The sequence below is a fragment of the Bubalus bubalis genome, chromosome 2, assembly GCF_019923935.1.
Source record: "Bubalus bubalis isolate 160015118507 breed Murrah chromosome 2, NDDB_SH_1, whole genome shotgun sequence".
Taxonomy (NCBI): Eukaryota; Metazoa; Chordata; class Mammalia; order Artiodactyla; family Bovidae; genus Bubalus; species Bubalus bubalis.
The window spans coordinates 96,804,091-96,817,097 of record NC_059158.1 but is presented as its reverse complement, the minus strand read 5'-3'; the positions used below and the strand labels follow the sequence as shown (position 1 = coordinate 96,817,097).

Sequence of the window (13,007 nt, the reverse complement as noted above, 5' to 3'; positions counted from 1 at the left end):
ACTTTCACTTTTTCACTTTCATGCATTGGAGAAGGAAATGGCAACCCACTCCAGTGTTCTTGCCTGGAGAATCGCAGGGACGGGGGAGCCTGGTGGGCTGCCGTCTATGGGGTCACACAGCGTCGGACACGACTTAAGTGACTTAGCAGCAGCAGTAGCAGTTGCTAGGTGTAGATAACACAGAGCAGGGCAAAACCACAGCCCTGAATTCAGTACAGCTGATAGTTGTACAGTGTGGATAAGTAGAGGCTCAAGCCGGGTGCCTGCACCCATGAGACCAGGGTGGAAAGACCAGTTGGTCTTGGGCCTTGGATGCTATTTTGAAGTAGATACAATTTTGAGCGCAGCGGGAAGTGCTCAGAGGTCTATAAAAAGGGTAACGACTTTCATTCCTCGGTGGCTCAGACGGTCAAGAGTGCTGGAGACCTGGGTTCGATCCCTGGGTTGGGAAGATCCCCAGGGGGAAGGAAATGGCAACCCATTCCAGTACTCTTGCCTGGAAAATTCCATGGACTGAGGAGCTTGGTAGGCTACAGTCCATGGGGTCGCAGAGTCGGACACGACTGAGCGACTTCACTTTCAATGACTTTCATTAAGGGTATAAGTAGGTTCTTCAAGTATTAAGTCTCCCAAGAGTTAAGTGTTAATCAAGTCCCACCCTTCAACACCTGAGGCCAATTAGAAGAATGTAGATCCTAAATCGACTGAATCAAAATATCTAAGGCGGTAGGGGGTGGGGGGGCAGAAGCAGGCAGTTGAATCATGAATATGCTCCCGGCCATTGTTATGTACACTTAAAACATGAGAGCCTCTGGCCTCTTCAACGTTTTCTCACTTGGCTTTCACCTGAAGTCGGTACTATTATCATCCATATTTTACACAGGAGGAAGTTGAGGCATAAAAACGTTGATTAACTTGCCAAGGTAAGGCGGAAGTAGGGTTGGAATCTAGACCAATCTAAACGCTGCTCTTAAATATTAGAGTACAGTTATCTCCTGTTGTTAAATGATTTGTTGCTAATACTTCAACAAATACTGGACTTGCAGTTTGAAGATCCACTAAATTTAGTCTGGTGAACTTGGCGATCCGCTTACATTTTGAATTTCAAGTTTCTAGATGGTAAAATTTGGGCCCAACCTCCCTCCCCACCCCGCAAGGTGACCTGAGGGGTAGGGCGGGACAACAGGCGGGGAATGAAGGCGATCGATGATTTGGGCACTCCGCCCCCTGTTGGATTGGCTCGAGCCTCTCCCGCTAGGCCTGTTTTACTCCCGCGCGCTCCGAGGCCCGCCCCCGCCGCCATCTTGGTCGAGGAGGGAGCGGGCCGCACGCGGGAGTAAACAGCCCGAACCGGGAAAGTGGAGCTGTGGCCACGTCCGGGTGCTGCAGGGCAGCGGCGGAGACGACGCAGGCCTGTCCTCGTACGTCGGGGTGAATGCTGGGGTGTCAGTGCTAGGCGGCGGGGAACCTTCAGCCTGATCAATCTCCGCCCCCTCGCGGCGAGACGCCTCGTTCCCCGGGCTTCTCCCGCCCCCAGCTGGTCTCCTCCCCCTGTTGAAAGCTGCCCGGGAAAGTGGTGGCGGGAGCGGGTCGGGACCGGATCGCGGCGTGGCCCTGGGTGCGTGTTGCGGCGCTCAGGGGAAGGTTAGGCCTTTGGGTTTGTGTGCCAGAGGCCCCGGTGTGGACGCGGTGGGGCTGTGAGCCCGCGTCGGGAGCGCGGGTCTGGGGCCCGGACTCACGCCGGGCCGCCCGGGTCGGTTTCCATCGGTCACCGGATTGTCTCCTCTTCCGGTCCGGGCCTCAGGGTGGCCGACATGACGGCCGCGGATCAGAGCCCCCTGGCACCGCTGTTGGAGACTTTGGAAGACCCTTCCGCCTCCCTTGGAGAGCAGACCGACGCTTACCTGACCCTGACCAGGTGAGGCCTGTTGGGGGCGGGTGGGGGTGGGGCGCCCTGGTGGGTCGTAGGGGGAAGACAGTCCGAGTGCTGCACGCCGAGCGAGTTTGTGTATTCAAGAAGCTTTGCAGCTTGTTGGGGGACGCCGGGGTCGCTAGTGAGGCGAGGTGGGGTGGAGGGTGCGTGCTGGGTGACATTCCGGGGTGCAGGTGCTGCTGCCCTTACGGTGTCTGTTTGGAATGAGGAAGCCTGCACGTGTGTCTTGTAAGAGGAGGATTAAGAAAAATTTGGGAGGGATTTGGCCAGAGTAGTGGTTTTTCAGTGTAAGCCACCTGTATTTCGGGACAGTGGGGAAACCCAGAATTGGTTTTTTAATATAGAGCAATAACTCGAGTTTTATTTAACCGCAAGTGCTTCGCAGACTGTATTTTTCCGACTTATCTGTCGGTTGTTTGGAAATTGATACAAAACGATAAATGTTGAGTAAGTTTTAGTAAATTTGTAACTAGCGATAGGTTTCCTTATTTCCTCTTCACTTAGTGAAGCTGTCAAAACGTGTACTGTGTGGATGCACAAGTTATTCTGAGGTTTATTCGCGTTTAGTTGTTTAGTCGCTAAGTTGTGTCGAACTCTTTGCGACCCCATGGACTGTAGCCCACTCTATCCATGGGATTTTCCAGGCAGGAATACCGGAGTGGGTTGTCATTTCCTTCTCCAGGGGATCTTCCCGAGCCAGGAATCGAACCCACGTCTCCTGCATTGGCAGGCAGATTCTTTACTGCTGAGCCATCAGGGAAGCTTCACTTTTCCAGATGTATATCGCATTAAATATTCTTAAGTATCTTAAGTACTGCATCAATTTGCCAGTGTTCTAACATGATGTTTAAAAAGATTGTGCAGATATTTCATAGTTCATTTTTGTATTTGCCATTTGCATAAACTTAATGCTCTTTCTGCTTTTAAGTCGTATGACTGGAGAAGATGGAAAAGAAATCATTACAGAAATTGAGAAAAAACTTCCTCAGCTATTTGAAGTTTTAAAGGTACGTATCTGTGTTGTAAATAGTAAATAGTTTTTTTTACTTTGTGGAGGGAAAAAGATTTTGCTAACTAACTCAAAAACTTTGACTCTAAAATAAAATAACAGGGTTATTATAGTACTATTTGAGGACTTGCAGTGTATCAAGTGCTGTCTAATTTTCTTGTTTTCTCTTAATCCTCCCTGTCCAGCTGAGGCTCCTCTTTAAACCCCACTTTGCAGAAGAAATGGGTTTAATGTGTGTAAATTTAGTTGCGGTGACCACTTGAGTCCAAAACTTTCACTCTTAATAGAACAGTGCTTCTAAATGATTCTGTAGTTTTGTCTTTGATCTACTGTGTCGGTAACATTCATTTTTTTATCTTCACTCACCCATATTTCTGCCATTCTTGCTTGGTTAAAAAACAGTTATTATGCTTATCTTGTTTGCTTGTTTATAGGGAGGTTGTGTAGTTTTGCATCAAACTGAGGACATATATTCTTGTCCTCGTTTGAGTATACTGTGGCTTTGTGGCTTTCCTAAACACCTAACTTAATTTCCTTGTTTTTGGAATGAAGAGGTTGAACTAAATCTCCAAAGTCCCTTTGAGTTCTTATTTTTATGACCCTGTTTTTGTGCTTCTACATGGAAGTAGTCTAAAGATGTTTATTGCACACTTAAGCATTATTTTTGTCTAAATATTGAGGCACTGGGGATACTGCCTTGCCTAACCTTAAATATTTTTACAGCTTTCAGTTCTTTTTGTTCATATAAGGAGGAACTTCACTGTGTAGTAGTTCAAGACTTAGCAATAAGTAAACAATGTTAATGGTATTATCCCATTTTTCTTTGTCATTTTCACATTCCAGTACTGTTTGATGTGATGATGACATGTATCATCTATTTGGTATTTGAGAGTATGTAGGATCAGGAAATCATTTACATGCAATTTGAATCAAGTTGCATTGTTTGTAAATAGAGTTGGTAACTAAAATGCCTGATGAATAATTATTTAGAAGCCTGTGGATGGTTAATGATAGGATGATCAAAAGTTGATCACACATATGCTAGCTGCTATTTAGGAGATACAGTATTAGCTCTCATAGTCTTCAGTGTGTAAGATTTCATCTATTTGTGATTATCTGAACTGATTGCCTTAATATCCCATGTATCTCAGGGTTTAGTATTTTCGATGTTTGGTTGGATTAATTATAAAATGGGTGCTCCAAGGAAGTGTCTGTTCTTATATATGACTGCTAACATTTACCATTCTTCCTAGTCAAGCATAGCAAATAGTTGAAGATTTCTTGGATATCTGATTTTAGAAGCAAGGGGGAGACCTGAAGATACATTAGTTTGGAATAGGAAATGATGCCAAGAAAGATGCAAGGTTACAAGTAAATGTAGGGTTAGGAACAAATGGCAAGACTTTTGCGTTTGACAGATTTGAGATTTTATAGCTTTTACATGTAGAATATGGGGTTGGGCTTTGAACTCCAAATGGTCATGGATTCAGAATCTTCTATCTGAAGTATTGAGATGACATTTAAAGCCACTTGCGCTTCAGCTACTTAGTGAATGTTACTTCTAACTCCTTCCCTCTCTGTTAGAGGTGTTGTTCCACTCTATAGCTGAATGTCAGCTTTTGCCTTTGAATCTTTGCTTACTTTATGTAAGTTTTGCTCCTACTTTTACTTCTTTTCTAGTGTCTTCACCATCTTCCATTTGTTGCCCTCCGCCTTTTTTTTTGTTTTTTTTTTTGCTTTCAGGTATGCAGAGATGCCCTTTTTTTTTTTTTTAAGGAAAATTCTTAGCTGATCTCCACATAGTTTCCCTCTTTCTTTGTCAAGCTGTATCCATGGTCTCTAAATCTTCAGTTCAGTTCAGTCGCTCAGTTGTGTCTGACTCTGCGACCCCATGAATTGCAGCACGCCAGGCCTCCCTGTCCATCACCAACTCCTGGAGTTCACTCAGACTCACATCCATTGAGTTGATAATGCCATCCAGCCATCTCATCCTCTGTCGTCCCTTTTCCTCCTGCCCGCAATCCCTCCCAGCATCAGAGTCTTTTTCAATAAGTCAACTCTTCACACGAGGGGCCAAAGTATGGAGTTTCAGCTTTAGCATCATTCCTTCCAAAGAAATCCCAGGGCTGATCTCCTTTAGAATGGACTGGTTGGATCTCCTTGCAGTCCAAGGAACTCTCAAGAGTCTTCTCCAACACCACAGTTCAAAAGCATCAATTCTTTGGCGCTCAGCCTTCTTCACAGTCCAACTCTCATATCCATACATGACCACTGAAAAAACCATAGCCTTGACTAAATGAACCTTTGTTGGCAAAGTAATGTCTCTGCTTTTGAATATGCTGCCTAGGTTGGTCATAACTTTCCTTCCAAGGAGTAAAGCGTCTTTTAATTTCATGGCTGCAGTCACCATCTGCCGTGATTTTGGAGCCTAAAAAAATAGTCTGACACCATTTCCACTGTTTCCCCATCTATTTGCCATGAAGTGATGGGACCAGATGCCATGATCTTCCTTTTCTGAATGTTGAGCTTTAAGCCAGTTTTTTCACTCTCTTTCACTTTAATCAAGAGGCTTTTTAGTTCCTCTTCACTTTCTGCCGTAAGGGTGGTCAGATCAGATCAGATCAGTCACTCAGTCGTGTCCGACTCTTTGCGACCCCATGAATCGCAGCACGCCAGGCCTCCCTGTCCATCACCAACTCCCGGAGTTCACCCAGACTCACGTCCATCGAGTCAGTGATGCCATCCAACCATCTCATCCTCTGTCGTCCCCTTCTCCTCCTGCCCCCAATCCCTCCCAGCATCAGAGTCTTTTCCAATGAGTCAACTCTTCGCATGAGGTGGCCAAAGTACTGGAGTTTCAGCTTTAGCATCATTCCTTCCAAAGAAATCCCAAGGCTGATCTCCTTCAGAATGGACTTGTTGGATCTCCTTGCAGTCCAAGGGACTCTCAAGAGTCTTCTCCAACACCACAGTTCAAAAGCATCAATTCTTCGGCGCTCAGCCTTCTTCACAGTCTAACTCTCACATCCATACATGACCACAGGAAAAACCATAGCCTTGACTAGATGAACCTTTGTTGGCAAAGTAATGTCTGTGCCTTTGAATATGCTATCTAGGTTGGTCATAACCTTCCTTCCAAGGAGTAAGCGTCTTTTAATTTCATGGCTGCAGTCACCATAAGGGTGGTATCATCTGCATATCTGAAGTTATTGATATTTCTCCCAGCAGTCTTGATTCCAGCTTGTGCTCCTTCAGCCCAGCGTTTCTCATGATGTACTCTGCATACAAGTTAAATAAGCAGGGTGATGATATACAGCCTTGACGTACTCCTTTTCCTATTTGGAACCAGTCTGTTGTTCCATGTCCAGTTCTAACTGTTGCTTCCTGACCTGCATACAGATTTCTCAAGAGGCAGATCAGGTGGTCTGGTATTCCCATCTCTTTCAGAATTTCCCACAGTTTATTGTGATCCACACAGTCAAAGGCTTTGGCATAGTCAATAAAGTAGAAATAGATGTTTTTCTGAAACTCTCTTACTTTTTCAATGATCCAGCGCATGTTGACAATTTGATCTCTTGTTCCTCTGCCTTTTCTAAAACCAGCTTGAACATCTGGAAGTTCATGGTTCACGTATTGCTGAAGCTTGGCTTCTTAATCTTACTCCCTTTTAATCTACTCAAGGATTTGCTGATTTTTGCCATTAAAATATAATTTTGTTTTTAATCAACTTTTCCATCTAAAAATTCATTTGCAGTTGTACTTATTTGTAAAAATGTGGTTTTGTTTTTGTAGACTCACATTGCCAGTCAAAACTCAGAGCTCAGTAGTGCTGCTCTACAGGCCTTGGGGTTTTGCTTATATAATCCCAAAATTGCCTCTGGATTATCAGGTAGGTTTGTTGTGATGGAATATTTTTAGAGTTTATAGTTTGATATTGTTAAAAGTACTGTTACTTCTCAATTTCACAACCTGTAGTTTAGGGTTTGCTTTTGAGAATGAGTCTGTAGATTATATCATTAGATTATATCATTGTAGTAAAATTTCTTAGACATAGCTCTAGCTTTGATAACTATAAAATTTGTTCTAAAAGAAAATACAGTAAGCCTATTTTAAAATGTTGAGAAACCATCTTGATAATAAACATACCTGTTTTGGAAGTTTATAATTAGATAGAATTAATTTTGGGAGGTGGATGGGTCATTTATTTTATACAAGCATGTGTTAAGGAATTTACTATTAGAAAAGTTCTTTTACATAGTGGTAAATTAGATAATTTGGAGCTAAAAGTGGTAATGAAAGCACAGGATCTGATGCTCTTCTGAGTTTTATAGCATCCTTGACCCTCTGCATCCTTGGATGCAAAACTCATGGAGATCTCAGTACTACACCATTTCATGTAAGGGACTTGAGCATCTCCTGGTTTTTGATATTCTTGAGGGGAAGTCCTAGAACCAATCCCCCATGGATATCAGGGGAGGACTGTAATCCTAATTGTTGGCTCTATAAGTAGCTTCTCGTAGTATAGGTATGGGGATGATCTTTAGAGATGGATAATTAGGAATAGGGAATAAAGATATCAGAAAGGTGTTACCATCTTTTTTTCCGAGGGAAAAGTTTCCACTTATTTAATATACAGAAATGTTAGCAATCTGAAGTAGGAGTTGTTCATTTTGTAGCAGAGATACAGGATTTATAACATATTGCCAAAAATTGACTCGTACGTTCAAACCTAATCAGTCAGTTCAGTTGTGTCCAACTCTGCCATCCCATGGACTGTAGCACGCCAGGCTTCCCTGTCCATCACCAACTCTCGGAGCTTGCTCAAACTCATGTCCATCAAGTTGGTGATGCCATCCAGCCATCTCATCCTCTGTTATCCTCTTCTCCTGCCTTTAGTCTTTCCCAGCATCAGGGTCTCTTCAAATGAGTCGGTTCTTCACATCAGGTGGCCAAAGGGTTGGAGTTTCAGCTTCAGGATCCGTCCTTCCAATGAATGTTCAGGACTGATTTCCTTTAGGATTGACTGGTTTGATCTCCTTGCGGACCAAGGGACTCTAAAGAGTCTTCCCCAGCACCACAGTTCGAAAGCATCAAACCTAATAATAAGATCCTATAGGAATATTTTGGTTGAAAAATTATTGATTTCAAGTCTACTATCTGTTTTCACTGAGTATACATTCTCTCTGACCAGAATTTTGTGTTTTTGGGGGAAAGTTTGATTATTAGCATAAGTTTTCTGGTCCTTTTCTCTGGATATGCATTTAATTTTAATGACAATGACAATGATTTTTATCTGTTAGGGATTTTAAAGGATGTAAAAGATTCTGCATAATTAAAATTTTTTTTGCTTGTTTTTCAGAGATAAATATTCAAGAACTGCTTTCAAAACTGAATGATATTGTTAAAAGTTCAGATAAAAATGTACGTACTAGGGCACTTTGGGTGATATCCAAGCAGACGTTTCCCACTGAAGTTGTTGGCAAAGTAGTGAGTATGGTTTTTGTATATGTCTTCTTAACTACATGCCACTTAAAAAATAGAGGCTTACTCGATTTGTGTTTGTTTGTTTCTGTCTTTCAGGTTTCTAGTATAATTGACTCATTAGAAATAGTATTTAATAGAGGAGAGATGCATTCTGCTGTTGTGGATTATGAAGCATTAAATGTCATTATAAGGTATGAGTTTGGATACTATACAAATTAGAATAGTTTCATTAATTTAGAATTGAAGGAGTAATCTTTTGGGACTTGAAATTGAATAAGACATTGAAAGAAGGAAATGTCTTCTAGACTAAAATTCTCAAAGTAATAGGAAGAGGAAAGTAGATGTGCATTAAGTTACTAGGTTTTTTATTTTTACTGAAATAGTCTTAAAAATATTTCTGTTAAAGCTTTTGCAAAAGTTTAAAAAATAGAGACTTCTAAGTTGGCTATAGCAGGTAATTTGAAAGTGAAAGTGTTAGTCACTGAGTCGTGTCTGACTCTTTGTGACCATATGGACTGTAGTCTGCCAGACTCTTCTGTCCATTAGATTCTCCAGGCAAGAATACTGGAGTGGGTTACCATCCCCCTCGCCAGGAGATCTTCCTGACCTGGGGATGGAACCTGGGTCTCCTGCATTGCAGGCAGATTCTTTACCACCAGGGAACCCGGTAGCAGGTACTTAGGAAAGCATTAAAACAATTTCTAACAGCGGATGAGGGGAACAGGGAAATCTTCTGTCTTCTTCCTACCCATCCTTGCTGTTCACAATGGGTATGCTGACAACACAAACTATTGATGTGCTTTATCTTAACTTGTTTTTCATTCTTTAGTTGAAACTGTTCTTTAGTTGTTGAGCTATGTGCTTTAACTAGTATTCTGATGCCCTGATTGATGTTCACAGTATATCATGGTTCTCTAGCTGTTCTCTCCTGTAAGAATATAATTTGTGTAAAAATAATTACTAAAGTTTTTTAATCTGAAGAAAGATGATGTGTTTTCATTATTTGAAAATTTTATTAAAATAGGGAAGTCTACAAATTAAGTTACGTTAGATCTATTTGTGTGTGTGTGTATTGTAGATAATATTCTAAAATAAATGGACCATACTGTGCATATTTCTGTGTACTGTTGACTTTCCCGGTAGTTTAGACATAAAGGTAGTTTAGAAATAAAACTACTTAAACTAATTTAGTCATTGATTTCTCTATTACAGACTAATTGAACAAGCCCCAGTTCAAATGGGAGAAGAGTCAATTAGGTGGGCAAAATTGGTCATACCTTTACTGGTTCATTCAGCCCAAAAAGTACATTTGCGGGGAGCCACTGCTTTAGAGATGGGAATGCCTTTGTTGCTTCAGAAACAGCAAGAAATAGCATCTATCACAGAGCAGCTTATGACTACCGTAAGTAATACTTTTTTGGATATTGCACTGTGAGGTTTTGCACCAAGCATAGGACTCATATTGGTGTAATTGCACTATGATCTAGGAAGTTCCTCTTTGAATTAAATTTAAGAATTGCTTGAATTAATATCACCCACTTCTAATTACGGTAAGGAAAGGAGCTGTCTATTCAGTGTTAACTGCAATCCAGGCGTTTTATTTCATCCCTAAAGAATGAAGAAATTGCATTTTTGGAAAACGGAGAGCATTATCTGATTCATCGCTATCTGGATTGTTACAGCATAATCCCAGGAGCTACAGATTTAAGGCATAAAAGTGCATGTAGTGTGTACAATTTCCTTTTATTATTTGCCCAAAGTTTTAGGTTTTTCGGTCTTTCTTGTAACATTTATTGAGTACCTGTTATATATTGGACATTGGTTTAGGTACTGTGTATATAGCAGTGAACAAAAGCAATTTGTTTTGGAGCTTATTTTCTAGTGGGAGCAATAATAAAGTATGTAGTACATTAGGAAAGAGATTATGGGAAACAACGGGGACTGGATGAAAGTGCTTTCCAAGAGGAAGGGTGATGTGGTCAGGGAAGGAAAAAGAATAGATGATTTGAAGGTGTAATAGGAGTTAGCTAATTGAATGATAAGGAGTAAACTTATTCAAGTTAGGAGGAACCGTGGAAGCAAAAGGCCTTGTTCTGATGTGCTAGGTTGTGTTCATCAAACACTGGGCAGTGTGATAGAGTGAATGAGGATGAGAGGGTAGAAGATGATGTCAGAAACAGGGCCAGGCCACATAAGACCTTGTAGACCATTGTAAGCACTTGGCTTTTATTGCTTTATTGCTTGGTTTTAAAGCATCTGGATTATATTGAAAATCATATTTGAAGGTTTTGAGTCTATGAGTGATACATGTACAAACTTGGCTTTTAAGGGGATCCCTCTGCCTATGTTGAAGAAATTCTAGGCAGGGGTTGCATAGGAGCAGGGAACCTAGTTGGGAGATAGTACAGTAATCCAGGCAAAGGGGGAGATGTCCACATTCTAAAACCTGGGGTTTTGTTTGTTTAGTTTTTTAAAATTCAGGATTCCTCATGGTAATGCCTGAGCTAAAAGCAACTCCAATGTTTTTGTGAGATTTTTAGCTGATAAATTTATTAATTTTTTAAGAGCTTATATAGGCAGTCCTTGAACAGCTCAAGTTTAACCCGTGTGTAATTTATAATTGACCCTCTGTATTCGTGGTTCCTCTGCGCCTTTGGATTCAACCAACCACGGACTGTAGTACTGTGGTATTTACTGCTGAAAAATACCCAGGTGTAAGTGGACCACACAGTAATAACACACTTTATTCAAGCATCCACTGTATAAAGTTCTTAATAATAAATTTGAACTCAAATTTTCTCAGATGTATTACCCATGAAGCTATTAATGTATTTTTTAAGTTAATAGAGAAGTTAAAACATTATCATTTGAACTCTGATGATATGCATGCTGAAGTGTTTAGGGGAAAGTATATTGGTAGGGGAAAAGAAAGCTATATTGATGGATGGAAGAATGGCCTGACAAGCATAGTAAAAATGTCCAAGCATATACTTGGACATTTACTATAAACGGTCAGCTTTGCTATATGTGTGAAACTTCCTGATAAAATATTGGGAAAAATTACTTGGCTGAGACAATCAATTTAATACTGCATTCTTTTCAGGAGTCTTTTGGTAAATACTTTTGCTTTTGTTTTCAGAAATTACTTTCAGAACTCCAGAAACTGTTTATGAGTAAAAATGAGACTTACGTGTTAAAATTATGGCCTTTATTTGTCAAACTTCTTGGGAAGGTAAGTTCACAGTTAAGGTTTTTATACACACCAGACCTTTTATTTTCTTAACATAGTATAGTTGATCCTCATTATTCATGTGTGCCATATATATGAAAATTGACCTATTTATTAAAATTTATTTGTAAACCCAGTGTCAGTATTTGTGCTGCTTTTGCAGTCAATTGTAGACATGTAGAGTGGCAGCAAATTTGAGTCTTACATGTAAGCATGCATGTTCCAGTCCGAGGTTGAGCCAGGGTTATGTTCTGCTTTTTTTGCTTTAATTCTCAATGTCCTTTAAACAGATGTCCATTTCATGATACATTTGGTGCCACATTTTTCATGTTTTGCACTTTTTCTTGGAGATGTCAGTTTTAAATGGCCCCCAAGTGTAGTGCTGAAGTGCTCTCTGGTTGCTAAGTAGAGGAAGTCTGTTGTGTGCCTTAGGAGAAAAGGCGTGAGTTATAGTGCTGTCTGCTGTGAGCTCAATGTTAGCGAGTCAAACTGTATATATTAAATAAGTTGTCTTTAAACCAAACACACATGAAGCAAGATTGTGTGTCAGATGATTGATGAAAATGTGATCAGAGGCTTGTAGGAACCTAATCCTGCATTTTCCTTAGAAGCCATGGCACAGAATTTGCTAATAGAGTATCAAGGCAACTTTATAGAACATAACTAGTGAATAATAAGAATTGACTGTATATTCTTTCTTTAAGCCTGGTTTTGAGGGGGAAGTTGTGATTTTTTGTGTGTGTGATAAGCATAATATTTATCATAACCATCCTAAGGTATACAGTTTAGTGATATTAAAAGCATTTACAGATGTATAAACATTATCACTGTCTATACCCAGAACTTTTTTGCCATCCGCAACAAAAACTGTACATGTTAAATAAGTAGTGGCTCCCTCTGCCCCTCTTCCTGCAGTCCCTCGTAACCTCTATTCTGCTTTCTCTCTGAATTTATTTGCTAATTCATAAGTTTTGATCTTGGTTCCATTTTGAGTTTATTTTTGTATGTAAATAAGACAAGGATCCAGCTTCATTTTCTTGCAGGTGAATACTCCAAGCACCATTTGTTAAAAAGACTGTTCTTATTGAATGCTCTTGGTAATCTGGGTAATTCTTATTGGTTATCAGTTAACAGTATATGTGAGAGTGTTTTTGGAATCCCTTTTCCATTGGTCTATTATGTTTTTCCTTAAGCCATTACCATAGCTTTATTTTTGGCGGCTGCATCATGTGGCATGAGAGATCTTAATTCCCCAGTCAGGGGTCAGACTCATGCCCACTGATTTGGAAGCATGGTGTCCTAACCACTGGACTGCCAGGGAAGTCCTCACTACCATACGCTTTAATTACTGT

At 40.7% G+C, this 13,007-nt stretch overlaps 1 protein-coding gene across 8 annotated transcripts in view; it reads left to right on the top strand.

The window, feature by feature from the left end:
• Window positions 1–742: 742 nt before the first annotated feature.
• RIF1 (replication timing regulatory factor 1) overlaps window positions 743–13,007 on the top strand; it is a 57,598-nt gene continuing 45,333 nt past the window's right edge. For 7 of the 8 annotated variants that reach the window (XM_006052119.3, XM_025261643.2, XM_006052121.3 and 4 more), the window contains exons 1-8: window positions 1,262–1,421; window positions 1,805–1,918; window positions 2,862–2,940; window positions 6,735–6,831; window positions 8,302–8,429; window positions 8,523–8,617; window positions 9,639–9,828; window positions 11,566–11,658. In XM_006052119.3, the coding sequence (XP_006052181.2) occupies window positions 1,815–1,918; window positions 2,862–2,940; window positions 6,735–6,831; window positions 8,302–8,429; window positions 8,523–8,617; window positions 9,639–9,828; window positions 11,566–11,658 (786 nt within the window). In that variant the 5' untranslated portion in view covers window positions 1,262–1,421; window positions 1,805–1,814. Of the gene's footprint in view, window positions 924–1,261; window positions 1,422–1,804; window positions 1,919–2,861; window positions 2,941–6,734; window positions 6,832–8,301; window positions 8,430–8,522; window positions 8,618–9,638; window positions 9,829–11,565; window positions 11,659–13,007 lie in introns of those variants that run through there. The other variant, XM_044935546.1, reaches the window with a different exon arrangement.